Source organism: Cololabis saira, chromosome 2 (assembly GCF_033807715.1).
Source record: "Cololabis saira isolate AMF1-May2022 chromosome 2, fColSai1.1, whole genome shotgun sequence".
NCBI classification, from domain to species: domain Eukaryota; kingdom Metazoa; phylum Chordata; class Actinopteri; order Beloniformes; family Belonidae; genus Cololabis; species Cololabis saira.
Genome location: NC_084588.1, coordinates 4,753,163 through 4,780,134, shown reverse-complemented (window position 1 = coordinate 4,780,134; position 26,972 = coordinate 4,753,163). Strand labels below are relative to the sequence as shown.

The following is a 26,972-nucleotide window of genomic DNA, read 5'->3' as shown; positions in this document are numbered from 1 at the left end:
ACGTCAGTTACGTCGCTGCAAACGTCAGTTACGTCGCTGCAAACATCAGTTACGTCGCTGCAAACGTCAGTTACACCGACTTGCAGTCTTGCTATTGCCGTTGGTCTGAACAACTCCGCCCCCTCCGCTTACGTAAGCGGTTCTTTCCTCTAGCCCAGCAAAGAGTTGGTGCTCCTTGGAACCGTTTATTCTGGCCCGGAGCCACTTGGTCCATGGTGACGGAGCAGTAGAGAAAAACTGATATTAACATCTGAACAGCCATAACCTGCTGAAGTGATTTGAAACAATTGTATTGATGATGTTTTCAATCCGAGGAGGAGAGTGGTACCTTTTTCTTGGAGCGCTTGGACTTCTTGGATTTGGTCATCATCTTTTTATGGAGGTGACATAAAACCTGAAAACAACCCAAAAAACAGTTTCATCAATAATCTGAGTGATCAGAGACTGACCAGCATCTGAACTTGCATCAGCAGGAACCTGCAGTTCCTCCACTGACCACATGAGGTGCCATCAGTGATGTTAAAACCTGTCAACTGTCCCTGGAGCTGCTGGACCAGGGGGCGGGGCTACCTGGAGCCACAGCAGCTTTTATCCCTTTACATTCACTAACAAGGCAGGGGGAGGATCGTTTTCCAGGAAAACTTAACCGTTTCCAGGACATTTTACTTTTTGTTTTTTTCCCATTTTCCATATGTTTTCCGGGACTGGAAAATTGACCAATCATTTTCCAGGTTTTCTGGGACGCGTGCGCCCCAGCACAGGTGAGTCCAGACCAGAGTATGGAGCCCAACCAAGAAAATGGTTAGGGGTTAGGGTGAGTAGGTTGGTGAGTTTATATGTGTGAACTTTTTGTTTCTCTTTTGGCAATTTTTTGCGTTTTAAGTCAGTAATTTGAACTCTTTCAAATTAGTGAAAATTGTTGTTTTTTCCAGTGATGAGTCTTGTTTTAAGTGTAATGAGATTTTCTTTTACTAAAATGAGACATTTTAACTAGAAATAAGACAAATATTCTTGTTAAGATTTTGAGTTTTTGCAGTGATCCATTTTACTTATCCTGTGAAGGACAGAATCATATTAATAAGTTCAGAAAACTGTTTTTTATTGTTGTGTTTTGATGTATTTGATGTAAGCCCAGTGGATATTTAAAGCTTACAGAAGGCTGCATTTAACTGCTGCTATGTCATTCCTGCAGTATTTCTGCAGGTGTTTTGGTCAGTGCTATTATTTGTTATATTACATTATTTGTAATCAGCACAAACTATCTGTCCCCATATGATAAAATCCACCATCCCCCCTGATTTTTTTTTACAACTCGAGTACTGGTTGTAATGGTCCTTTAAAAGAGTTAAAAGCAATCCTGTGAGCTCTAGTGTTTATATTATGAAGCTCAAGCATGAGATCAAATCATATTTAGGTAGAAACAGCCTTTCATTAACTGTATTTGGCCTTCAATCAATTTTTGGCAGGTGAAAAAACCCATTTTCAGGGGAGAAATCAGATTCTGGCAGGCAATCACTTTTTGGCACGACACCTGGTTTTCTGCGCAGCAGGTCTCTTTTCTTGCCCTTTGGCCCCTGAGTCATGCATAGGTGTTTCTTCCCCGCGCAGGTGGACCTTGGTCCCGGGACTAGGGTTGCCACCTTTCAGAAATAGAAATAAGGGATGCCCTGATTTCAGCAGTGCAAGCGCCAAAAAAAAAGGGAGATCCCCAAAACTTCTAAACTGCATAGAAATGTATTTATTTTATATGAAAAAATAAAATGCTTTGATTTAAAGTCTAAAGTGCTTAAATAGCATTGAACTTGCATGACTGTACAGACAGACAACCATATAGCAACTGAAATACCATGGCTCCTATGGTAAATATAAATATAGCTACAGGTGAAGGTCGGAAAATTAGAATATGGTGTAAAAGTTAATTTAGTTCAATAATTCAACTTAAAAGGTGAAGCTAATATATTACATAGTCTCACAGTCTTACATGTAAAGCAAGATATGTTAAAGTTTAACAGTTAAACCTTTATTTGTTACAATTTTGATGATCGAATTGTTTATTGATTTCATAAAACATTCAAATTTTTGGAGATTTTTAATTTGAGGTTTTCATAAACTGTGAGCCATAATCACCAACATTATAACAAATAAAGGCTTGACATATCTCACTTTGAATGTAGTGGGAAATAATGTTTTTTTCACCGTTAGGTGAATTTACTACGAATTAAGTTTTGCAATATATTCAAATGTTCCGACCTTCACCTGTATATTATGACATCAATACATAAGAGCATAATACAGGACTGTCTCAGAAAATTAAAATATTGTGATAAAGTTCTTTATTTTCTGTAATGCAATTAAAAAAACAAAAATGTCACATTCTGGATTCATTACAAATCAACTGAAATATTGCAAGCCTTTTATTATTTTAATATTGCTGATTATGTTTTACAGTTTAAGATTAAGATTCCCACAATATTCTAATTTTCTGAGACAGTCCTGTATATGTCCGTATTGGTTCAATACGGAACGCAACTATTAATTCCCAATGAAGTAAGGATTCCGTATTTGAAGGGAGCGGTGCTGACCCTACCCGGCACTGACCCTGGAGTAGCACCAGCAGATGAGCAGCAGCGGCAGCAGGAACCCCAGCACCAGGACCAGGACCTTGTACGCGCGCCGGCCCTGCCCGGCCCCGGACCAGTCCTCCCAGCAGAAGGTGCTGTTGGGGGCGCTGGGGTGTCCGGTCAGCAGGACCTGGTGCCGGGCCACCGGCCCCGAGCACGCCAGGGACGCGCCCCAGATCAGCAGCACCCCGGCCAGCGCGTTCCTGCGGCTGCGGACGCAGAGCGCGCTGCGGGCGCGCACCACGGCCAGGTAGCGGTCCGCGGACATGGCCACCAGCGTGAAGATGCTGACCAGCATGCAGGCCGACGTGAAGAAGTGTCCGAAGCTGCAGAGGAAGCCCCCGAACACCCAGTGGGGCAGCGAGTACACGGTGGCCTGGGGGGGCACGCACACCAGCAGGAAGCCCAGGTCGGCCGCGCTCAGGTTCAGCAGGAACACGTTGGTGGGGCCGGGGGGGTGCGCTGCCCCGCGGCGGCCCAGCCCGAGGATCACCCCCACCACCAGCAGGTTCCCCAGCACCCCCAGCACGAAGATCAGCCCGAACAGCAGCGGCACGGCCACGGCCTCGGGGCCCGGACCCTCCCCGTGGGGGTCCCCGGCGGGGCCCGCGGACGCGTTGGGGTCCTGGAGCGCGTCCCAGAGCAGGCAGTCGTTCCTGGGGGGAAGCATCGCGGAGCCCCCGGGGTGACGATCCGGCTGCGCAATCACGCAGGAGCTTCCTGGACTATCTGCCAAAGGAAAAGTTCCGGAATCAGCCCGGCAGAGCAGACTTTTACCCCCCTTACACACACACACACACACACACACACACACACACACACACACACACACACACACACACACACACACACACACACACACACACACACACACACACACACACCCTCCTTCCTCCAGCAGGAGACGCGCGTCCCGCAGCAACGCACCACTAGACATGATACATGATTTGATTTGATTTTGTTTTTATTTTGTACATGTAAAAGACAACAATTAAACAGAAGATAAGAAAACAAAATAAATAATTTCATACTTAAACACTTAATATCTTAATTTACATGTGCAAAAAGGAGTAGGAAGAAGTGTAAACTTATTTAATCCTACCCCCATTCACTAATCATTTATTAACACGTATTTATAATAACTAACTATAATTATACTCACACACTGTACTCACACACTTACCTATACATACACTTACCTATACATATATATATATATACATATATATATGTGTGTGTGTGTGTGTGTGTGTGTGTGTGTGTGTGTGTGTGTGTGTGTGTGTGTGTGTGTGTGTGTGTGTGTGTGTGTGTGTGTGTGTGTGTGTGTTTTATGTAGGCTATATATAGATATCTTTTGTTTTTTGTATAGAAATTAAATACATTTTGATCATAATGAAATATAGTATAGGGGATAGCATTTAATAAGTTGTTACTTCTTCCTACTCCCTTTAGAGCATGTTAATTATGATGGATGCATTTTTGCATAATTATATATATTTTTTGTTTGTTTTCTTATTTACATTTATTTATCATTGATTATTATTGTTTTGTTTTGTATTCTACGATGGCCGACAAGGGCCAAACGCACAGCAACGGCCTAATGCGTCTCAGTTAATTACGAGACGTTTCTTTATTATATTTTACACCAGACGATACAATGTGCAGCGTTGTACAGTGATATAAACATCTTATATAAGTATATTCAGATAAAAATCATATTACCGTTCCCGCTGTATGTTTAAACCATGGATGTAAACACTGTGGTTCAGTCAGCAGCGCCCCCTGCAGGTTTGGAGCACTTCCTGTTGTAGTGACCGGTTATGAAGCGTTTTTCTTTTGAAGATGGTTTCTTGTTTTATATCGTTTTGTGCTTTGCATCGTTTCTCTATTTGCAGCGTTTGATGATGCTGCATTTGTCTTTGTTTTTTGCAGCACTTTTTTTCATTTGCACCACGTTCCTCTTTTTGTTCCTCGTTTTGAGTTTGTGAATTTGAATCATTTCTGTACTTGAAGTCGTTTTCCTTAACTCAGACGCATTATGCCGTTGCAGTGCGTTTGGCCCTTGTCGGCCACCGTAGTATTCACTACTGTTTCATGTTCGAAATAAAAAAAATGTCAATTTCAATTTAAAATTTCAATGATGACTGCCTGAGAAGCATGTCGCCCCGATGCACGCACACGCACATGCACACGCACACGCACACTCACATGCACACCCTCCGGTCAGGCCCGACCCAAGCCTCCATGGGGCCCTAAACAAAATATGATCTTGGGGCCCTCTATTACTGCCAATAATACTGATTATTGATCATTCACACACCCACTATAAACTTATTTTATGTTCTTCCCTGTCGTTACAATTACACTTGTAAAACTACATGTAAGAACTTTTTGTTGTAGTTAGATTGTAATCCACAGTGATTAAGACAATGGAAGCAACAACAGATTAACAAACTTGCAGAAAAACCTTTCAATGAATATTGATCAAAGTCAGCAACTGTCCCTACTGGCCACACAGAGAAGCAACAGGTCAAAGGTCACAGTTGCAGCAGAGTTGTTTCCATCATCCTACTGTCAGCCTGGCAGGTTTTTACCATCTATGGTTTTTAATCTGAAATGGGAGAAAATTCAGCTACAAGAGCAGCCCGGGGTTGATTTACACTTAATATTTAAAGTGATATAGTCCTAAGTGTGATGCTGAGTGTCATCTACAGTGTAGGCCGACTAAACAACAATTAAGTGCTAGAACAAAGTACTACAAAAACTAGAACAATAATTAAAATCACTCAACTTAGATTAACAGTACCTCATCAATATGTTCTCCATATAAGAATAAATTCATGTACAAAAACAGACATTATTAAATAGAATAAACAAATAAAATCAAACAAATACTTAAATAATGATGTAAATTAACAGAGTGAACAATAATATTGTTTATGTAATAATATTAATTATTGTGTTTTTGTACAATCCCCCCCCCCCAAACCTCTCTCTCAAACATTTTTAATGTCACTCATACATTTATAAAGTTGCAATGAATAAATACATTTTTCCGTCTAAAAAATTGCATTACTGACTTTGTAAACTCACAAATTAGAGTTGAAACATTAATATCAGAATCTCACAAATTTGCAAGGACACTATATCGCGAAATGTGATCTTTGAGGGAGAACTGGCCTCTCAGATCGTTCTGGAGTTCATCTCCCCCCAGTGGACAGATGTGGAACTGCAGCATCTCCAGGACTCTCTTCTTCACACTCCTTCCTTTTAAACTGGTGGAAAAGGCCTTGGTGTTTCTGCTGCAGGACACACCACAGCAGGACTCTGGTGTGTCAGCGAGGGATGAACCAGGAAGTGGTGACATGGCCGGGTCTGGCCTGGAGGACTCGTAGATGTGGGGGCCCTGAGAGACCGCTCAAGACCTCAACGTCCAGTTTAGTTTCAGAGCTGAGAGGACACTGAGCTGTTCTACGGGAAACTAAATCAGCAAACGTCTAAAGTATTTAACAAGCTTAATTGTTAAAGAAATAACATGCACTCAGTCACACGTCATCATAGGACCAGAAATACAGCGTTTACTGAGTCTGACAGGTTTTTATTTCTGCTTACATCTGACTGCATATAGGTACATTTACATTTCAAAATATGTGACTAGATGTTTTCTGATCACGTGATAAAAATTGAGGTAAGAAACAAACACAGAGACAGTGGTGACAGGTGCGGAGATCAGGGACCGTGGACAGGCTTGGATCGGAAGACAGAGGTGGACGTGATTCCCTTTAAGCCACTCAACCTTCAGGTGGAGACGTCTTCTAGAGTTATACTGGACCACATGTCCACGCCGAGTCCGGGTTTTATAATAAAACCACCTCAAACATCGTTTGAGAAGTTCATATGGGTTAAGGTGGGACATGTAATACCACTGATGGCCACTCGGTGCTGCTCCAACAGATTTATTCCAATTTAAGACAAATCAACCACAGACGCTATGAAGACAGGTCATGGATCTATAATATTAACTGGATACATTGCCCAAAATGGCCGCCCATTCATTTCAATGCATTCTGCTCAGCCAGCGCATGTGCCGAAAAAATTTCTGACTTCCTGGTTTACTTCCGTGTACACGGGCCCATAGAGCATGCGCAGTTGAGTCACCTCCCATGATGCTCTGGGGCCTCCCATCATACCCCGGGGCAACATCAATGGCACCGACACGGCCGTGACGTCACGCCCAGAAAGAGACTTTTCTTTGACTTTTCTGGCCGTTATAAAACATTTTTGGCGGATATAAAGTCCATGACTTAAAAATATAGAATACAAAGATTAGTAATTGCCGGTGATTACAGCTGGAGGTGTCCTGTGAACAGTTTTAGAGGCTTCTCTTTTACTATTGCGGTCTATGGGAAAAAAGCTTTCTGGGCCCCATGGGATTTTTTGTTGCAGTACCGCGGCTGGCCACTGGAAAAAATCGGCACACCTTCTGAGCGCGAGACTGGGGGGCTGAGACAGGTGGATTAGCCCATAAACTGTCTAAGTACTGGACAAACCATCTGTAGGAGGTCCCCCACAGAGTATTCCTGAAGCGTCTGTTCCCTGATCTACTTCGACTTGGTCATAAATACATGTATGGCCCCCATACAGTTGTCAGGGATGATTAAAGTTACCATGGAGACCACACCTGTTTCTGTTCCAGACCATCAGTACAATTATTTCTGCTACAAAGTTGAACATTTTAACCTGCAGGTCTGGATCCAGTCCCTGGTGGTCGGCAGAGGAACTGTGGGTCTGGATCAAACACTGGTGCTTGATCCACTCAGCAATATGGCGTGCGTTGTCTGGATCAGTCTACACAGACCTTGAACGCAATGACATCATCCGTTGCTGAAATGAATATAGGTTGTGTGTCAAAGGTTTTGCTCTTCAACCGTGTTGCTGCGTGAATCCAGCGCAGGTTCATCTTCGCCCACCTCCACGTTAACGTGTCCAACCAACCAAATATTTACAGCCTGGTTAATAAGGTTATTTAATCCTTATTTCAAAGACATGTCTCAGGCTGTTAGCTGCATTCAGAGACCACTGCCACCAACCAGAGGACACCAGCGGGACTGGCTCCATATCATCAGCTGCTATTTCTGGCAGCTGCTGGTTTCTCCGGCCCACAACTCACGGTCTTAGACAGCAGCGGGCCCGGGCAACCACGGGCGGTGGCGTCCCGGCGGCGGTCCCCCGGTCCCGGCGCTCCACCGGTCCCGGTGACAATCACATTCCCACATTTTCCCTGAGAACTCCTTTGGCCTTTACATTTGAGCTTTTCAGTTCTTTCAGTTCTTTCAGAGAAAGTTGATCAATAACTATTAAATATTAATCCTTAAAAAGACATTAATGCTTAGTGACACTCCCCAAGACAGTCCATGATGTAAAAATGCAACATTTTCACAATAAAAGCTCCAATATGGCCAGTTAACAATAAAAGAAGCGGCCTGCTCACTCCTCAAGTAAGGAGACGACTTGAGCTGAGTGCAGGGCCCTCCTGGGGTTGGTAGAGGGAGCAATGCCCAGGATCGACTTAGGTAGGAGCACTGGGTGATAAAATGGGGAAAAATTGGGATAAAAATATATTTAAAAAAAAAACAAAAGACAAAAAAACAATAAAAGAACAGCAGTATCTCCTAAATGAATCCTAGGTTTCTTGTAAAAACCATCCAATCTTATAAAAGTCTTTGTGGGTCATGGTACTAGGCAAATGCAACACAATGCCAAGAGGAAAAGACAACAGCAATGATCTTAAAAAAGCAGCTGTTGTTTGGAAGAGTTTCCAGGAGAAAACCTCGTCTGTGTAAAAGAAACATGGAAGCATGACGGAGGTTTAATGAAGCTGCATTTGAACCAGCCAGTTTTTCCAATCTCTTAAAACATTTAAGGTTGTCAACAGCATTCACAGTCTTTGGACCTGGTTCTGGTCCCCGGCCCCTTCTTGGAACGCTGATACCAGGTCTTTGATGCTGCTGGCCTTCTCCTTCTCATCTGTACTCTTTGTCCTCGTCTTTCTCGGGTTGGGGGTGTTCAGACTCTTGGATCTCAATGGTGGATACTTCCTGTCCTCCTCCTCCTCCTCCTCGTCCTCCCTGTTACCATGGCAGCCATCCACAGTCTCCTTCTCTGGTCCTGCATCAGTCAGTCTAGACTCCGCTGCTCCGCCTCCATTCGTCTGCACCACCAACAGGGGCGGAGTCAGTATGATGGACCTGTCCAGCTCCTCTGGAGCTGGACTACGGATGCCACTAATGGACTTTCTCCTTCTGATGTTTGGAGATGGTAAATACTCCATGACCCTGGACTTCTCCAGGGGGAAGGACGCTGCCCCTTCCAGGCGGGTCTTCTGGGCCAGTTCATCCAAATCAGCATCTACCGGGTTGGCCTGAGGCAGGGCAGGGTAGGTGGGGACGGGGTCACAAGGGATGATGAGGATGTCAACGTTGGATAGCGATGGAGTCTGGTCCCTCACTTTCCCTGAGAAACAGGAAACAGAATTATCACTGATCTTCATGCTGCTGGTGTAACAGTTGCACATGCTCAGAATTGCCCAACAGCTCAGCAATCACAGGCCGTTTCTAAACTACGCCAACTTTATAAACCTTGTACAGCTATGCTCTACTCATACGTACCAATGCACTACATGCAGTCATTGGCCTTTGATATTTTTCTCACAACTTTCATCAACAATCATCTAATTTAGGTGTGTGGGAAAGTGGAACAGGTTGTCACATGCACATGTATAATGAATCCTTGGGGAGATGAAACATCATCTCAAAGCATTTGAGTGTTGTCTACACTGACTGAAGGAGACAGATCAGGCCTTGACTTCTTCAGGACTAATCGGGCCCATCATGTCTCGTCCTACCTCTCTCAGTGTTGGCCACCTGTCTCTCTGGACTCAGGTGGACCTTCTTGTCCTCCACGTCTCCGGACATGGAGGTCCTGTCGTCATGCTCCAGCTGATACCGCAGCAGGCTGTACCCATCCATGCTGCTGATGCTACCACGTCGAAGCAATGAAGACGGCTCACACACCGACGTTTTGGAGCGAGTACGGACCAGCTCGGCCCGGTCTACACCCGCAAGCGTCTCGACAGCGTTCACCATCCGGCCGGAGAACTCCTCCAGCTGAGCCAGGCGGAGATCCATCGTCTGCAGGCACGCCTTCATGGAGTGCTCCCTCTCATTGACCTCCTCCAGGCGCATTGACATGTTTTCCACCCTGAAGACAGAAGCTCCATGTCACGGACATATGGAACCAATTCAACAGGTCTGATCACATGACAGGAGGCTGAAGACCCATATGAGTTATAGAAATAGAAATAGAGATAGAAAGATTTTATTGTCATTGAATGAATTGACCACAATGAAATTAGGAGCTCTGCTCCATTTGGTGCCACATTTATACAAGAAAATCAACAATAACATACAAAGTAGAATAAAATGCAGATTTGCAGATTTAAAGTCAGTGTATTTTATTGTGAAAAGTATTTATGGGGCTTTTGCACTTGTACCTATTCGACTCGTCTCGACTTGGTTTAGCGCTTTTCCACTAGGAGTCTAACATGCCGAGTAGATACTTTTTCTGTAACTACTCTGCCGAGGTTCTAAGCGGCTGAATCGGGCTGAATGGGGCTGCATCTGACGTCATCACACTACAGGCCACCGATTGGTCGGGGGGTTGGGAGTCAGACATCTGAGTCAGGAGGAGGAGATCAGCGGAAGAGCGACTCGCGGCTTCTTGTTCATCTTATTCGACAGGCAATGGCAGCACAAAAGTCTGTTTCATGATCAATTTTCAATTCAATTGAATCTTATTTGTATAGCGTCTAATACAACAAAAGTTGTCTCTAGGTGCTTTCCAGAGACCCAGAACATGAACATAAACCCCCGAGCAATTATTACATAGACAATGGCAGGTAAAAACTCCCCTAGTGGGAGAAAAGCCTTAAACCAAACAGTGGCAAGGAAAATTCCCCTTTAGGAGGAAGAAACCTTGAGCAGGACCTGGATCATAAGGGGGGACCCTCCTGCCGAAGGCCAGACTGGGGGGGTTGAGGACGTTAGCAGCACACAGCAGACAGGTGGAGGTTGGGGGGGGGGGGCAGGCAGGGGGAAGCAGCAGAAGGGTGACCAGAGGGGGGGGGCACAGGCATGTGGAAGCAGCAGTGGGATGATCAGAGGGGGGACCGCAGGCCAGCACGCAGTTCCTGAAGCTCCGGCCTGCAAACATGCACAAAAGAGAAAAAAGGGGGCCAGCACAATAAACTACAGGAATGATGGACAAAAATGATGGCTATGAGATACTTATAATAAATAAAAATGGAAAAGGAGAAGAGAGGAAGGGAAGAGGAGAAGAGAAGAAGGGTGGGGGCACCATCCAGTGGATCATGTCGGTCCCCCCTGCAGCAGAGGCCTATAGCAGCATATCTACCATGAAGCTTTGTTTGAGAATAACTATTATAGTCTTGTTCTATAGCTGCAGCTATGACTACTGACTCTAACACACTAGAGTTTACACTAACTAGAGATTTACTAACACCAGCTAGAGGTTTACTAAACACTAACGATAGGCTTTACTAAACAGAAAGGTTTTAAGTTTGGTTTTAAAGGTGGAGGTGGTGTCAGCCTCCTTAACCCAGATTGGAAGTTGGTTCCATAGTAACGGTTCCTGATAGCAGAAGGGCCACCCTTCACATCTACATTTGGATACTCTAGGAACTACGAGTAAACCTGCACTCTGAGAACAGAGAGCTCTGCCAGGAACCTAGGGCACTATCAAGTCTTAATAACATTTTAAATTGGATTCTGAATTTTACCCGTGCCATTGGAGCGACGGCCTTGAGGAAATTCTGGCGGACTGTTCAGCGCCTCAGAAGGGGGAAGCAGTACTCTGCCGGTACCGTTTACGGTGCGGGTGGGGAGCTGTTGACCTCGACTGGGGACATTGTCGGACGGTGGAATACTTTGAGGATCTCCTTAACCCGACTGACATGCCTTCCACTGAGGAAGCAGAGAGTGGGGACTCGGGGACGTGCTCATCCATCACCCGAGCCGAGGTCACTGAGGTAGTTCATAAGCTCCTCAGTGGCAGGGCACCGGGGGTGGATGAGATCTGCCCTGAGTACCTCAAGTCTCTGGATGTCGTAGGGCTGTCTTGGTGAACACGCCTCTGCGACATGGCATGGAGGAAGGGGACAGTACCGTTGGGGTGGCAAACCGGAGTGGTGGTCCCTCTTTTTAAAAAGGGGGACCGGAGAATGTGCTCCAACTATAGGGGGATCACACTTCTCAGCCTCCCCGGGAAAGTCTACGCCAGGGTACTGGAGAGGAGAATACGGCCGATAGTTGAACCTCGGATTCAGGAGGAACAATGCGGTTTTCGTCCCGGTCGTGGAACACTGGACCAGCTCTATACCCTCCGCAGGGTGCTTGAGGGTTCATGGGAATTTGCCCAACCAGTCTACATGTGTTTTGTGGATCTGGAGAAGGCATTTGACCATGTCCCTCGTGCCATTCTGTGGGGGGTGCTCAGTGAGTGTGGAGTCCGGGGCCCTCTATTAAGGGTTGTCCGGTCTCTGTATGATCGGAGCAGGAGTTTGGTTCGCATTGCCGGCAGTAGATCAGACTTGTTCTCGGTGCATGTTGGACTCCGGCAGGGCTGCCCTTTGGCACAATAGCTAAAAAAGCACCTCTTTTATTGCACAACACCTCTGTCAAGTCCTACAATATGGAGCAACATTCACAAATGACACTTAAAACTTCCCAGTGTAATAACAAAGCGTCATGTCAGCATACGTGTGTTCTGACCTTTCAGCCGTTACTCTGATTCGCTCGTTGTTGGACGACTGCATTTCATCCTCCTTCTCTCTGAAGTATTCCTCTACACACTGCTCCTCGAACTCGTGCAGAGTCTTGAGCTCTTCAGCGTTCAGCACCAGCTCTGAGGAATCACACTGTTTACATCAGCTTACATACAACCGGACGGCGAGGGTTGGACCCAGCTTGGATGGGAATAAGCTATACAGCATGTGTCGCCTTCATTCTAAGGCTTATAGAAGACTTTTAATTCATTTGTTTTTTGTGTTTTTGGTCCAATATGGCTCTTTCAACATTTTGGGTTACAGACCCCTGGTCTAAATAAAGAAGGTCCTGGGTGGGCCTGCTCACTCCTCAGGTTAAGGAGGAGACCTGAGCTCAGTGCAGGACCTCCCGGGGTTGGTGGAGGGAGCAATGCCCAGGACTGACTTAGGTACATGTAGGAGCACTGGGTGATAAAATGGGGACAAAATGGGGATACAAATATATATATAAAAAAAAGAAATGGCTAAATACAAAATTGGAAGTGTTCCTCATTTCAGTATATAATCAACACAAGGATTATTTTTGGGTGTTATCTCATATGGCAGGTATTAATCCTGCACAGCATAATGCGAATCTGCCCGAGTTTTTCTCACTTTATTACAGGTGAAAGGCACGGGTAGGGATGGGAATTGATACGATTTTTACGATTCCAATTCAATTTTAGATTCTGCTTACCGATTCGGTTCTTTAACAATTCCCTTATCGCTTCCCATTTGGAAAAAAAGGACAACAATGAGGCAAATGGCGCTAATATGATAGGGAGTGTTCACTAGTTAATTAGATACCTGCTGTTTTATTAGCCAAGGACATGCTAACGTTGCAGATGCTGCTGGAAAACGCAACATTCCTTGATCATTATTGCTGCTGTATGCGCAAATATTTTTGCATGTTGGTTGTATTTCCTCCCTTTGACGAAATATTCACTTAGCAAGTATTTCAAGTTTATCGCTTGGGCGCCATGTCTACTATCGTCTGCTGGCTTACACAACATGCGTGATGACGTCACTATGCTCACTGGAATCGAAAAGGGAATCGTCTGAAAAATATACAAAAGATTACAATGAATTGAAACACTGGGAACCGGTTCTGAGCAAGAACCGGTTCTCGATTCCCATCCCTAGGCAGGGGGACACCTGGACAGGACCGAGCCATCGCAGGGCCACATACACGCTCACACTTCATGGGCATCTATCAACCTGACCTACATGCTCTGGACGGTGGGAGGAAGCCAGAGTACCTGGAGAAAACCCACACAAACACCAGGAAAACATAGGGACATCTGGCTGTGATGGGACAGAGATGGTTTTGATTGTCTGGATTTGGCAGGGAGGGTTCGGACAGCCTTATCATAACCACCCCAGTCCCATCCTGTAAAGATGACCCACAAGACAGAGAACTGGTTTCTGTGATGGGGCTAGTCTGAATGGGATGGTTCTGATAGATAGGTAGAGTACACAAATGGCGCTTTTCCACTAGTTCCACCTACTCAGCTTGACTCGACTCGCCTTGGTTTGGTTCTTTCCCACTATGGGTCTAACGTGCAGAGTAGATACTTTTCTGTAACTATTCTGCCGAGGTTCTAAGCGGCTGAGTCGGCTGTATCTGACATCATCACACTACAGACCACCGATTGGTCGGGGGGTTGGAGTCAGACGTCTGAGTCAGGATGTGACATCAGTGAAAGAGCGACTCTAATGGCGACTTCTGGTTCATTTTAATCAACCAGCAATGGCAGCGCAAAAATCTGTTTCATGATCCAACTCTGAGGGTCAGATGTTCATAAACCTGGTGCTGAGGAGAGAATTAAAAAGGGATCTAGACGGTGATAAGGAACAACCAGATCCACCAGGAGCTCTGTCACTTCATAGCTGCTCGTGCTCCAGCTGAATTTTCAGCAGCACTGAAACAACCAAACAAAAAAAGCGTTGCCGCTTGAAGCTTCTCTCACCCTCATTTTTTAACTCCTCCTACTTCTGCTCCAGGTGCTGAATTGTTATGGAAAAGAAACCAGGCCAAGTTGAGTCAAGCCGAGCTGAGTTGAGTAGAGCCGGGTAGGTATTAGTGGAAAAGCGCCAAAATACTGTATATGCGGGCTGACCTTGTAACTCCGCCCGTTTGGCTAACCTCTGGGCCTTCTGGCGGCTTCAGAGGCTTTATATACAACTGCATAGAGCAAGAAAGGGCTTTGTTCTGTGCATACGTGTTACAATGGACACGCTAATATCAGACCACACTGTTTCCAGATGTGATAAGCTATCAGAAGACATCCCTAAAACCACATGGTGGCCTCTTGATCTTACGAAGTCGCCTCTCGCGGTCATCTCCTTCCGGTCTGCAGCGGCAGCAGAGCCTCCGCAGCACCATGTAGATGTGGGGGAAGACGATGAGAGGGGGTGGTAAGAAGGGCCGGTCGTGGAAGGTCATGATCAGCTGATACCTCTGGAACTTCCACACCTCGTTGGAGATGCACTTCACCTCGAGGAAGGTGTTACTGTCGAGGAAGAAGAGGGAGATCTAAATCCCTACAGAAGAACCTTGTTCATCCAAACTACACCTTGACATCTGAGCTTCAAATTGTGGTTATATGTCTTATCCATAGACTGTATAATTACTGGAAAAAGCCTTTGTGATGTCACCCGTACATTTTGGTGCCATGTTATGAACGGGTGGAGTGGACAGGCCTGGGAAGCTGACAGGAACACACCCAGCAGATGGTCTGGAAGGGCCCTGAAATGATGTGCCATGCTCGATGCTCCTTCATCCACTCTGGTGGAGCTCTGGAGCTGTTGGCCAACATTTACAACAGCAGCCGCCTTTTCAAGTGTGGTTCTGGTGGCAAAATCAGAACTAACCACCGAGTTTAGCCAGTGATCAGGCAGAACAAGCTGCTCTAAAGTTTGTCCTTGGACCCTTCCAGACCAACCCACAACCAATCACAGTGGTCCATTTAAAATTTACGACACAACAAAACGTAAGCCCTCTAAGGGTGCTTTCACACCTGTGGCCCGTTTGTTTTGTTCCGATTCAGGGGCTAAATCGATACAGTTGTTTCGTTTTTCGTTTGTGGCGTTTGTGTTCACAAGGCAACCGTCTGTAGCGGTTCAAAGCTGTTAACAAATGCCATGAACCAACTGTTCTGTCATTGGTCAGAAATGAACGCTGAAGGAGTTTCCTCTTCCGTACCCCGGGAAAAACAACAACTATGGAGCAACGTAAGCGAGTGTGGCTAGTTTGTTTCTGTGTGTTGCTGTGTGGATTATGTTCTCACTGCAAACAAACTGCTCCAGGTCTGGAATGGAAGCGAGCCGAGACCACCTCTCCTAGGAGATCTCAGCTCGCTTGTTTTGTCCCACATCCGAGCATGATTGCTGTGTTCACATGTACCAAACGAACCGATCTTTAGGGGGAAACGCTCCCTGTTTGGGAACAACTGCTCCAAACGGGACAGGTGTGAAAGCACCCTTAACTAGGATTGATGAAGTTCTGTTGGGTCAGTGTTAACCGATCTGAGGTACTAACTTGAAGACAGCAATGAGGAGGTTGACCAGCAGGATGTTCGCCACCAGCAGGTAACAGGCCATGATGGCAGGGGTGAGCCAGGCTCCAGGAATACAAGGAGGAAGCTTCTTCCCATCTTCATCGTACAAGTTTTCTCCACATGGAGCTGGCACACACACATGGCATTATGGCATTTGATGAGAAGAAGTGGAAACAGGTCAGGTTTGCTGACACTGAGAGTGAATTATTACAATGACGACGACGACGACATATAAACCAGTTTACATCAGCTTCTCTTCTGATTCGTCTACCGAACTATAAAAAAAATAAGCAAGATCATCTTTAAATTTGAAATGACAGAGATGGTGAGGATGCTTCCTGTGACTGTAAGGTTTCAGCTTCATTAGACCTGCAGTGAAAATAGGACGGTAAGTGGTGTTCGGGGGACTATCAACAGATACAGATGATATTTGTGTCAACATCCTGACAATTGTCTCGTCTACATACTTACGGTTGATCTCCATGGCGTAAACTGTCCAGCAGTAGCAGCAGCAGAGAGTGAACAGAGATAACAACTTTCATCAGTCCAAGAGGATGCGGATGGTGGAGAAAATCACATCTAACAAAGGAGTTCAGGAAAAGTTTCACCAAAGTGACAAACAGGATGAACTTCAGAATAAAAGCACACATTTATTCTGTAGCTCTGATTCAGGTTCAACGTGTGAGGTGTGAAGACAGTAAAGGAGTAGATAGGTGAGAAGAGAGAGGGGAGACTAATCAAGGGGAGGAAAGGAGAGAAAAGAGGGAGAATAGGGAATTAACACGGGGGTGTGGAGAAGATGGGGGTGACGGGAAACAAAAAAGTTCAGTTTTTAGAGTCTTCACCCTCTTTTGTATTTCAATATGTTGTTTCTTTAAAACTTTACATTCCTGTGAAATCTTAATTTTGTATAATCTGATGAATCACAAACCATTAAAGACTATAAAGAGAGAAAAACTGGAAATAAATCCCCCTGAAAGTATTCACCCCAAAGTTGTGAATTAGCTGCAGTTCCAGCTGGAAGTCGTGGTTTTGGAGCAGATGGGCTACGTTGTGAGGATGTGCAATAATATGGCTGTCACTGCTGAGGGTTGTTTTCTCTAATGAACCACATGCCATTGCTATCTGGTGCATCTTAACGGGCTGTTAGACCTTTTTGAGTGGATTTTGTTAAAAACAAAAACAAAATATTAAAAAAAAAATTCCATCCATCCATCCATTTTCCACCGCTCATCCGGAACCGTGTCGCGAGGGCAGCAGTCTCAACAGAGATGCCCATGCTTCCTTCACCCCAGACACTTCCTCCAGCTCTTCCGAGGGGAGTCCGAGGCGTTCCCAGGCCAGCCGAGAGACATAGTCTCTCCAGCGTGTCCTGGGTCTTCCTCCCGGAGAGACATGCCTGGAACACCTCTCTAGGGAGGAAGGACATGCCTGGAACACCTCCTTAGGGAGGAGGGTCATGCCTGGAACACCTCCCTAGGGAGGAGGGACATGCCTGGAACACCTCCTTAGGGAGGAGGGACATGCCTGGAACTCCTCCCTAGGGAGGCGTCCAGGAGGATCCGGTACAGATGTCCAAGCCACCTCAGCTGACTCCTCTCAATGTGAAGGAGCAGCGGCTCGACTCCGAGCTCCTCCCGGGTGACCGAACTCCTCACCCTATCTCTAAGGGAGCGTCCAGCCACCCTGCGGAGGAAACTCATCTCGGCCGCTTGTATCCGCGATCTCGTCCTTTCGGTCACTACCCAAAGTTCATGACCATAGGTGAGGGTAGGGGCGTAGATTGACCGGTAAATCGAGAGCTTCGCCTTTCGACTCAGCTCCTTCCCTCGTTCCCTCACTCACTCACTCCTCCACCTGAGGCAGGACTTCTCCACCCACCCGGAGAAGGCACGCCACCCTTTCACAGTGGAGAACCATGGCCTTGGTTTTGGAGGTGCTGATTCTCATCCCTGCCGCGTCGCACTCGGCCTCAAACCGCCCCAGCACATGCTGAAGGTCCCGGTCCGATGAAGCCAACAGGACAACATCATCCGCAAAAAGCAGAGACAAAATCCTGAGGTTCCCAAACCGGATCCCCTCTGGCCCCTGGCTACGCCTAGAAATCCTGTCCATAAAAATTATGAACAGGACCAGTGACAAAGGGCAGCCCTGCCGGAGTCCAACATGCACCGGGAACAAGTCTGACTTACTGCCGGCAATGAGAACCAAACTCCTGCTCCGATCATACAGAGACCTGACAATAACATAAAACAAATTATGTTTTATTTTATTGTTAAATTTGGAGGAAATACCTGAATTAAATTCCTGGTTTGCAGAAATGGTGAATAAAGTAAAAAAAGTCTCCATTTATTGTTACGTAAACAACACAAAGCTTCCCACTATTGTCATCACCTAATTTGGGGCGCATCCCTCTCACACAAGGAGAAGATGTGTGAGGAGCTGGTCTGTATGACCTTTAAACGAGTCTAGCAGAAGCAACGAAGCGGAAAAGCGAAGTCCTGGAAATGATGCAGTGCAGTGGACCAATCACAGCCCCCGAGGTCTGCGTCCCATCGAGGTGTTGTCAGAAAATGTTGGAGGTGCACGTCGGGCGATGGATAGGCTCTGCAGAGGGGAGCTATAAATTTGATGGAGAACCATAAATTAGGATTTATGCTGGGCTGGTTCTGATGGCTCTGTTCTTTTGGATTGAACTCTGGGATCACCACTGTTGTCCTTTTCACTTCACTTCACCATTTGCCCAGTTTTGTGTGGACCTGGTCTAAACAGTCCAAAAACACATGCAGTCACGCTCCAAGTGAGGCACGAAAATGAAAAAAAAAAGCCAAACGGGGTGAATACTTTTGCAAAGCAGATTTACTGCTGAAGTACATAAAGGGTGTAGACAGGATGGTGCACCAGTGAAGGACAGGGGTAAAACGGGGGAAGGAAGAGGACAGGATAAGGACGAACAGGTGTCTTACTATGGACGCTAGTCTTACGGTCTATGGAGTCGGCAAACACCTCTCCGTAGATCATCCAGTACGGCATGTAGAAGATGTTGCGAGCCAGACGCCACGTGGGCTCCTCGTCTGGGTGGAGGATGGCCTGCCGAGCGACGCCGAAGCTCATCAGCACCACCAGCATGATGACCACGAAGTACAACATGTCTATCATCTGGAGACACACGGGGGGGGGGGGGGGGTAGAGACTTTTAAATCTGGAAGAAAACATTCACAGCTTTAAAATGTTCCGTTTTACTAAGATACAAGTTATATGTAGTATATGTAGTACTTATAGAGGGTATGCATTGACGTCTCTTCAAAACATCCGCAAAAATGTCTGCAACTAGTGGAGAAGACGGGATAACAGCCGATTATGGGCTTAAATTAAAGTCAGTTGGACTTGACAGTGACCCGTACAGTTACCCCAAAAACCAGTGGTCCATGGACATTAATATTTGGTACAGTTATTTTAACTCCGATTTCTTGCTAAATCTATGAGTACAGTCGATCGCACAACAGCTTTTTCCCATTTTAGATGTTTTCCAGTTGCTCTAGCTGATAGTCTACGCTGCCACTCAGTCTTTCTGCCACTCAGTCTTTCTGACACTCAGTCTTTCTGCCACTCAGTCTTTCTGCCACTCAGTGGGCAAAACCCGCTGTGAAGTCATGCGCATTCCCTCTATACATAGTACTCAAAGATACTTGTTTCATATCACCATTTGAACTACGAGGCATGGTACCTCCCAGGTATTTCCAGATGTGTTCCACTGTCATAGCATCTTTAAATTTCCCTTAACAAGATGTTAAACTGACTTCATGCAATGTTTCTTACCATCTTCCCGATCATCATGACGTAGGGGCCCAGGTACTTGTTGACCCCGAAGATGTCAAGAACTCGGATGTACCAGAAGATGATGTCGACACAGTAGATGACGCGACCGTATCCCATGTAGGGCTCATTCTGCAGCCGCAGCAGGAGGCCCATCAGGAAGAGCGAGATACCAACCAGGTCAACGCAGTTCCAGTAGTCCTCCAACCACACCCTGATCTTCTGCTTCAACTTCCCCGGCTCTGACATGAGGATCTGACGGCATCAGGGGGGTCAATGTGAGACCATATACTGTATGTTACATATGTCAGGGTGACCACCATATATGTTTGAAATATTAGGCAGTCTCATACCTCAACATGAATGAAAGGGACACATCAAACACCAGGTGATATACAGTTTCACCTCTCAGGAGGAGCGGCGTCTAGTCTGAGACCACTCAGGGTGAATCATTGTGCAATAGAGTTTATGCAATATAATTCTCCATCTGTCTGACAATGTATTACATGGAGCGATCCATTAGTTTGATAGATATTTAATGTTGGATCATCTATTTGAAAGAAGCTGTGGGGAATAGTCAGCTCTTCAAACGTTTAAAATGCTTCTACTATGATTAAAAAAAGAGACACAACATTCGTTGGGTTTGATTCATACATTGAAGAGCTGCAGTTTAGAGCCTTTGAAACAGGTTTATTAACATCTGCAGGTTTAATCCTCTGTGTCTTTATGTAAAACAATAAAAATAATCAGATCACATTGGCTCTGGGTATGAGGACAATACAACAAATACCATGAGTCACTATGATCAGATTGTTTTTGTTGGTTTGTGTAACAAAAGAACGTAAAATTAAATGAAGGTTACTAACTTTTGCACATTCATGTAGAACATGGTTTTATCGGCATACAATGACAGAAGCAGCAAACATGACTTAGTTCTTGTTTAACATGAAAAAAAAGGGAGACACAGAAAGTGAGCCCTGTGGAACACCTTCTCTAACGTCAACCTGATGGATCAATTCTGAAGCTATATCGTGATTACAGCCAGGTGTGTTTGGCATTTACCTGTCTGACTTTCTCCAGTCCCAGAGTGATGATGTAAGAGATGACAGTCCACTCCTGCAGAGAGGGCCAGCGCTCCATCTTCACCAGGATGATGTAGTTGTAGAGGAAGAGGTACATGAAGTATGCGATCTGAAAATCGAGACACAACTTACATCACAGACTGCATCATGTGACCTCATACAATGTGGAAGAACAGTTCCTTTTGTTGTGGTACATTGGCCACCTGACGTCTGCTCTGAATTCTCAGATTAATTATCTTACTTGGTGTTGAGTATAAATAAAGTCATTTTAATAGGGGACTTTATACCAGTGGGAGCTAGCTCCATGGTTTAATTAGAGCTGCGTACCTTAAATTAGACTTTGAGAATGCTTGAAAGCTTTACATGCTATACATGTACATATAATATACATGTTATACTGTATGAAAACTTTTTACATACAAAGTAAAACATTTCCCCCTCTTTCCCAGATGTAACAGCCAAAGGTCTAAAGGCCTAAAATCTGATCATCTCTTTTTGCACCTCCCAAGGAAGACAAAAAGGTCTGAAAATTGAGAGGTGAGAAGGGTTGGGTTGTTGTATTTTCTCTTTCCTTTGTTTGTTGTGTTCCCTGAAGGCTGCTGGAGGGTTTTGCTTTATTCTCACACCTCACTGCCTGTGGCGTCCGGAAGTTGCCTGCATAAGCATAGTTTTATGTAAACTGGTACATTACTTTTATTTAATGTGGCCCGTTTTTTGTCAATACTTCATTTGTGCATGTTGAATGTGTCACCTGTGTGCGTTATTCATGCCCCCCTGCATTTTTACCAAGTTACATACAGTTTCCATATTAACATTAAAATGTTAATATGGATTAAAAGTGACATCCACAAACATCGAGTGAACCATCCTGTGAGGACTTTTGCTGACCCTAGACTAAAAAAACCGGATGGACTTTACCCATAGACTTTTTTAAAACAAGGGACTAAGCATTCGGTCACGTGATCCATTGGTTTCTAAAGACTGAAGACTGTTTTTCGTCTTTGAAAGCCGGTGTAAACACGCTCTCCTCATGTCAATCAAAGTTAGCGTTGCTCTCAGCTCCTTCAGCCGAACCACCCCACCAAAATATCTGCAGATCTGCCGTCAGACTTTTCCAGCGGGATAAACCATTAACTGAATGCTATGGTGAAAACAAAAATGACTGTTGCGTTTAACCGACACAGGTGGTTGTTTCACTAAGTGCAACAGCGATTATGGATGAGAAAGTGATAACAGCTAGCCATTGGCTGAGAGGACTGTCAATCAATTGTCAATCACTGCTCTGGAAGGTTGGAGATCTCCTTGTCAATGTGGATGTCTGCTCCATCACCCCATCCTCTGAGGTCCGCAACCTGGGCGTTATCCTCGACTCCACCCTTTCTTTCCAGTCCCATGTCAAATCCATCACCAAAACAGCTTTTTATCACCTCAGGAACATCTCCCGTCTCCGCCCCTCACTCTCTGACTCCGTGGCAGAGACGCTCATCCATGCGTTCATCACCTCCCGACTGGATTATTGCAATGGAGTCCTGTCCGGGGTTCCCAGTAAAACCCTGGACAGGCTCCAGTATGTGCACAACTCAGCTGCCAGGGTTCTCACCCACACCAAGCTCTGGCAGCACATCACCCCCACCCTCATCACCCCTACCCTCATCCACCTCCATTGGCTCCCGGTTAAGTTTCATATACAATACAAAATTCTCCTTCTCACCTACAGATCCCTCCATTCACTGGACACCCAATACTTGTCCAACCTCCATCCTCCAGATGTTAGAATCCCTAGTGTTTGCACCACTTCTGATTTCCCAGGGGGAGTTTGACCCCGGAGAGACAGGGCCACCTCAACAGTCGATGCCGGCGGGCCAGCACCCGCCCCAATGAAAGCAGGAACCCCACAGCGAAAAGCCCCCAGCTGCAAGGGCAGCGGGGGGGAGCGGAGACGGGCACGGAGCGCGAGAACCCCCCAACTAGGAGCCACCCACACAAGCCCATCCATCCATCCATCCATCCATCCATCCATCCATCCATCCATCCATCCATCCATCCATCCATCCATCCATCCATCCATCCATCCATTTTCTATACCTGCCTTACCCTTTGCAGGGTCACGGGGGTCTGCTGGAGCCTGCCCCAGCAAATTAAAAAGACAACTTTAGAGAACCGGTTCTTCGCTGCCAATTGTGTTATAATGTTTGTCGGTTCAGACACAGTTATGAGATATTTTAGGATCTGGCTTGAGTAGTCTTTCCATATGGTCGTCTTGGTGACCTTAATCAGCTGATGGTCCACTCTTCATCCTGGACCACAAGATCGGTGTGGTCCCTGAAGTCTCCTTCCTGATCCTGCATCAGCAGGTTCCCCTAACAGAGCCAAGACTGCTCGTGGGATTGACAGGTTCCATAGTTGTGATTGACAGGTTCCATGGTTGTGATTGACAGGTTCCATGGTTGCGATTGACAGTTCCAATTGTTGTGATTGACAGGTTCCATCGTTGTGATTGACAGGTTCCATGGTGGTGATTGACAGGTTCCATCGTTGTGATTGACAGGTTCCATCATTGTGATTGACAGGTTCCATCGTTGTGATTGACAGGTTCCATGGTTGTGATTGACAGGTTCCATGGTTGTGATTGATAGGTTCCATAGTTGTGATTGACAGGTTCCATGGTTGTGATTGACAGGTTCCATGGTTGTGATTGACAGGTTCCATGGTTGTGATTGACAGGTCCAATTGTTGTGATTGACAGGTTCCTACCTTCATATGTGTGGTTGTTTGTGAGATTGTTGCAGTTCCACTCTTGTGTAACTTATCTGGTGATGTGGGGACTGTTGTGTCCTTCATGTGTTTGTGAACTTATTGTTGACGTCACGTTTCCTCATATTCTGGACTTCACTAATTGGAGCTTAACCAGCGAATTTCAGGAGCAGGGCCACGCCTCAACCACACCTCAACCACGCCTCTTCCGGCACCACGCCTCTCCCGGCATACCTTCAAATACCAGCCTAACCCTCAGTTCCTCTTCGCTCTCGTTCTCTGCACGTTCGCTCTTGTTCGCCGAACCAGAACCGCAAGCACGTCAACACTACTACACGCTCGTATCTTAGATCAGTACTCACCCATTCAGGCATGGATCTCGTGTCGTTATCGCCATCGGATGACGACCTGTTTGCAGGGGACCACCAGCAAACACCAGCTGATCGGGATCCCGAGGAGATAAACTTTTCAGCCGTCGCCGCACCCGAAGCGCCGCTCTCCCGGGCCCCCACGGCCGCCCGGGGGGCCATCGAGCTCCGTCTCCTCAGCGGTCCGCGTCCGGTCCATCTCTCCTGAGCATCCGGGATTGCGCCAGCCCGCCGTGGTGTCCTCCCCGTCTCCTGGCCCGCCTCCGTCATCGGCGGGACGGGGACGCGGACAATCCCTCACCGTCGACCCAACAGTCACTCACAAGGTCTTTTATTAACATTCTCGTTAAACATAATCTCCGAACAACGTTGCCTCATTGCAAGAACCTCAACTGCACATGAGCGGTCCTTCACCTTAAGCCGTCAGTGTGGAAATATAAACAATTCCATCGTTACACTGCCCACCTCCAGCAACTACAACAGCTAACTTCGGCCGGGGTTGCTAGCACCGGGATGCTAGCTCCCCCCTCAGCCCACCTCCAGCAATTACAGCAGCTAGATCCGGCCGGGGTTGCTAGCACCGGGATGCTAGCTCCCCCCTCAGCCCTCCTCCGGAACCTACAACAGCTAACTCAGCCGGGGCTACTAGCACTGGGATGCTAGCACCCCCCTCAGCCCTCCTCCGGGAACCTACAACAGCTAACTCTGCCGGGGTTACTAGCACCGGGATGCTAGCACCCCCCGCTATGCTCATTCAGCAGCCTCAACCGCCAGCGGTAGATAGACCCTCCAGAAAAACGCTGGCAAAAATCCTTGATTCTGCGGGCTAAAATAATTGATTATGCGGGCTAAAATAATTGATTATGCGGGCTAAAATCATTGATTATGCAGGCTAAAATCATTGATTATGCAATTAAATGTGCGGGTTTTTTATGTGCTTTTATGCGGTGAAATTGCGGAATATGCTGGAAGTTGCGGAATATGCAGGAAGTCGTGGAATATGCGGAAAGTTGCAAAATATGCAAAATATGCAGGAAATTGCGGATTCGGCGCTGAGCTCTTCCCTCTTCGCTCGCCGCTACTCATCATCATCATCATCATCGTTTAGGCTATTAGTCAGACTCGAGGTCCATGATAAAAACATACAACACTCAATACATAAGAACACAGATTAAAAGAATGCTGATTATACTGAGGGAATCCTTGTTAGTTTCTTGTCCTCCGTTTAGTAATATGCTTAATTCAGCGGGCTGTCTCGTCTGATCTGAGGTCGTAGACGAAAAAAAAAGGAGAGCGCAGGTGGAGAGGAGAGGGGGGGGGGGTGGCGGCCCGGAGGCCGGTCCCCGCCTGGTCTCTCCCCTCCAGCCCGCAGCTCGGTGCTCGGGTGATTGCCGGGCGCACCGGCGCGGTGAGGGGACGAGCCAGAGCTTCGTCACCCCACGCGTTCGCCGCCAAGATCCCCAAGTGGATGGGAACGTGCGCAGCGTGCGCAGTGGTACGCGGTCAGCGCGGATCCTGAGTCCACCGGCAGCCGCGCCCCCCGCGCAAGCGGGGGGCTCGGCGGAGACGGCACTCTCTTTTTCCTCTCACCCCCGCGGGTGAGAGCTGCTGTTTGGGGGGTGGCGGTTTCTGCGAGGGGTGCGGAGGTCCCCGGGCGGGTCCCGCACGTCGCGACCGGGCGTCCCGACATGTCACTCACAACACTTCCCCCTTTTTCCAAACTTTATGCGAAAATGTGCGGCTATTGTGAAATCAAGCGAGCCCCGCATAATCCCCGCATAATCGCATATTTAGCGCGGACATATGCAATTATCGCGGGAAATATGTGCCCTTTTAGGAATAAATCTATCCCCGCGTAATCTGCGCCATTTGGCTGATTATGCAATGAATTATGCGATCGCGTAATCGCGTTTTTCTGGAGGGCCTAGGTAGAAGGGGCCCTCGGCACTGGATTGCCAGGATCCTCTGCTTCCCAGCTCCATCAGTCCCAGCAGGTTACCTCGGTTGGGGCCACCGGCATCGGGATGTTGGTACCCGGCATCCCTCCCACCGCATTTCAACCCAGTTTCCTTCCTCAACCCGTTCCGGCCCCACAGGCAACTACTCATTTCACCCCGTCCACAGCTAATCCCGCCGTCCGTCATCCCAATGCTTTCGCTTCCCGCCCTTCTCCAGTTCCGGCCAAACCTGCGCAAACAAACCTACAACAGCTAACTTCGGCCGGGGTAACTAGCACCGGGATGCCCGCTATGCTCTTTCAGCAGCCTCAACCGCCAGCGGTAGAAGGGACTCTCGGCACCGGATTGCCGGGGTCCTCTGCATCCCAGCTCCGTCGGCCCCAGCAGGTGCCTCGGTTGGACCCGCCGGCATCGGGGTTGGTGCCTGGCCTCCCTCCCAGCGCATTTCGGCCCGGTTTTCTTCCTCGACCCGTTCCGGCCCAGCGGGCAGCTGCTCGTTTCGCCCTGTCCGCGGCTGGTCCCGCCGCCCGTCATCCCAACGCTTTCGCTTCCCGCACTTCTCCAGTTCCGGCCAGCGGCGGAAGGGGCTCTTGGAACCAGATCGCCGGGATCCTCGGCTTCCCGGCTCCGTCGGTCCCAGCGGGTTGACTCGGTTGGAGCTGCCGGCATCGGGGTGTTGGTGCCCGGCCTCCCTCCCACCGCATTTCGGCCCGGTTTCCTTCCTCGACCCGTTCCGGCCCCGCTGGCAGCCGCTCGTTTCGTTTAATTTCGTTTCCTCCTCGTGCCTTCCCTCCACCAACCACCCGCACACGGACATCTTGAAGATCATGAAGGATGCCTCCACTCAAAAGGAAAGTCATCCACCCGTTCAAAAGAGCTCACACCGACCGAGTTCGCATACGCTTCTCTCTTTACAGAGAAGCTGCGTGTTCC

General features: G+C 47.2%; 2 protein-coding genes across 3 annotated transcripts in view; both read right to left on the bottom strand.

The window, feature by feature from the left end:
* Window positions 1-3,370, bottom strand: part of galr1b (galanin receptor 1b) — a 31,777-nt gene extending 28,407 nt beyond the window's left edge. The window contains exons 1-2 of the mRNA XM_061736490.1: window positions 2,599-3,370; window positions 329-394 (exon numbers count right to left, since the gene is read on the bottom strand). Coding sequence (XP_061592474.1) covers window positions 329-394; window positions 2,599-3,291 — 759 coding nt within the window. The 5' untranslated portion in view covers window positions 3,292-3,370. The remainder of the gene's footprint in view (window positions 1-328; window positions 395-2,598) is intronic.
* Window positions 3,371-6,144: 2,774 nt separating this feature from the next.
* Window positions 6,145-26,972, bottom strand: part of LOC133457322 (transient receptor potential cation channel subfamily M member 1-like) — a 69,823-nt gene continuing 48,995 nt past the window's right edge. The window contains exons 20-28 of one of the 2 annotated variants that reach the window (XM_061736465.1): window positions 20,940-21,068; window positions 19,881-20,132; window positions 19,028-19,220; window positions 16,533-16,553; window positions 16,043-16,187; window positions 14,824-15,014; window positions 12,470-12,602; window positions 9,526-9,881; window positions 6,145-9,134 (exon numbers count right to left, since the gene is read on the bottom strand). In XM_061736465.1, the coding sequence (XP_061592449.1) occupies window positions 8,560-9,134; window positions 9,526-9,881; window positions 12,470-12,602; window positions 14,824-15,014; window positions 16,043-16,187; window positions 16,533-16,553; window positions 19,028-19,220; window positions 19,881-20,132; window positions 20,940-21,068 (1,995 nt within the window). In that variant the 3' untranslated portion in view covers window positions 6,145-8,559. The remainder of the gene's footprint in view (window positions 9,135-9,525; window positions 9,882-12,469; window positions 12,603-14,823; window positions 15,015-16,042; window positions 16,188-16,532; window positions 16,554-19,027; window positions 19,221-19,880; window positions 20,133-20,939; window positions 21,069-26,972) is intronic. The other variant, XM_061736476.1, reaches the window with a different exon arrangement.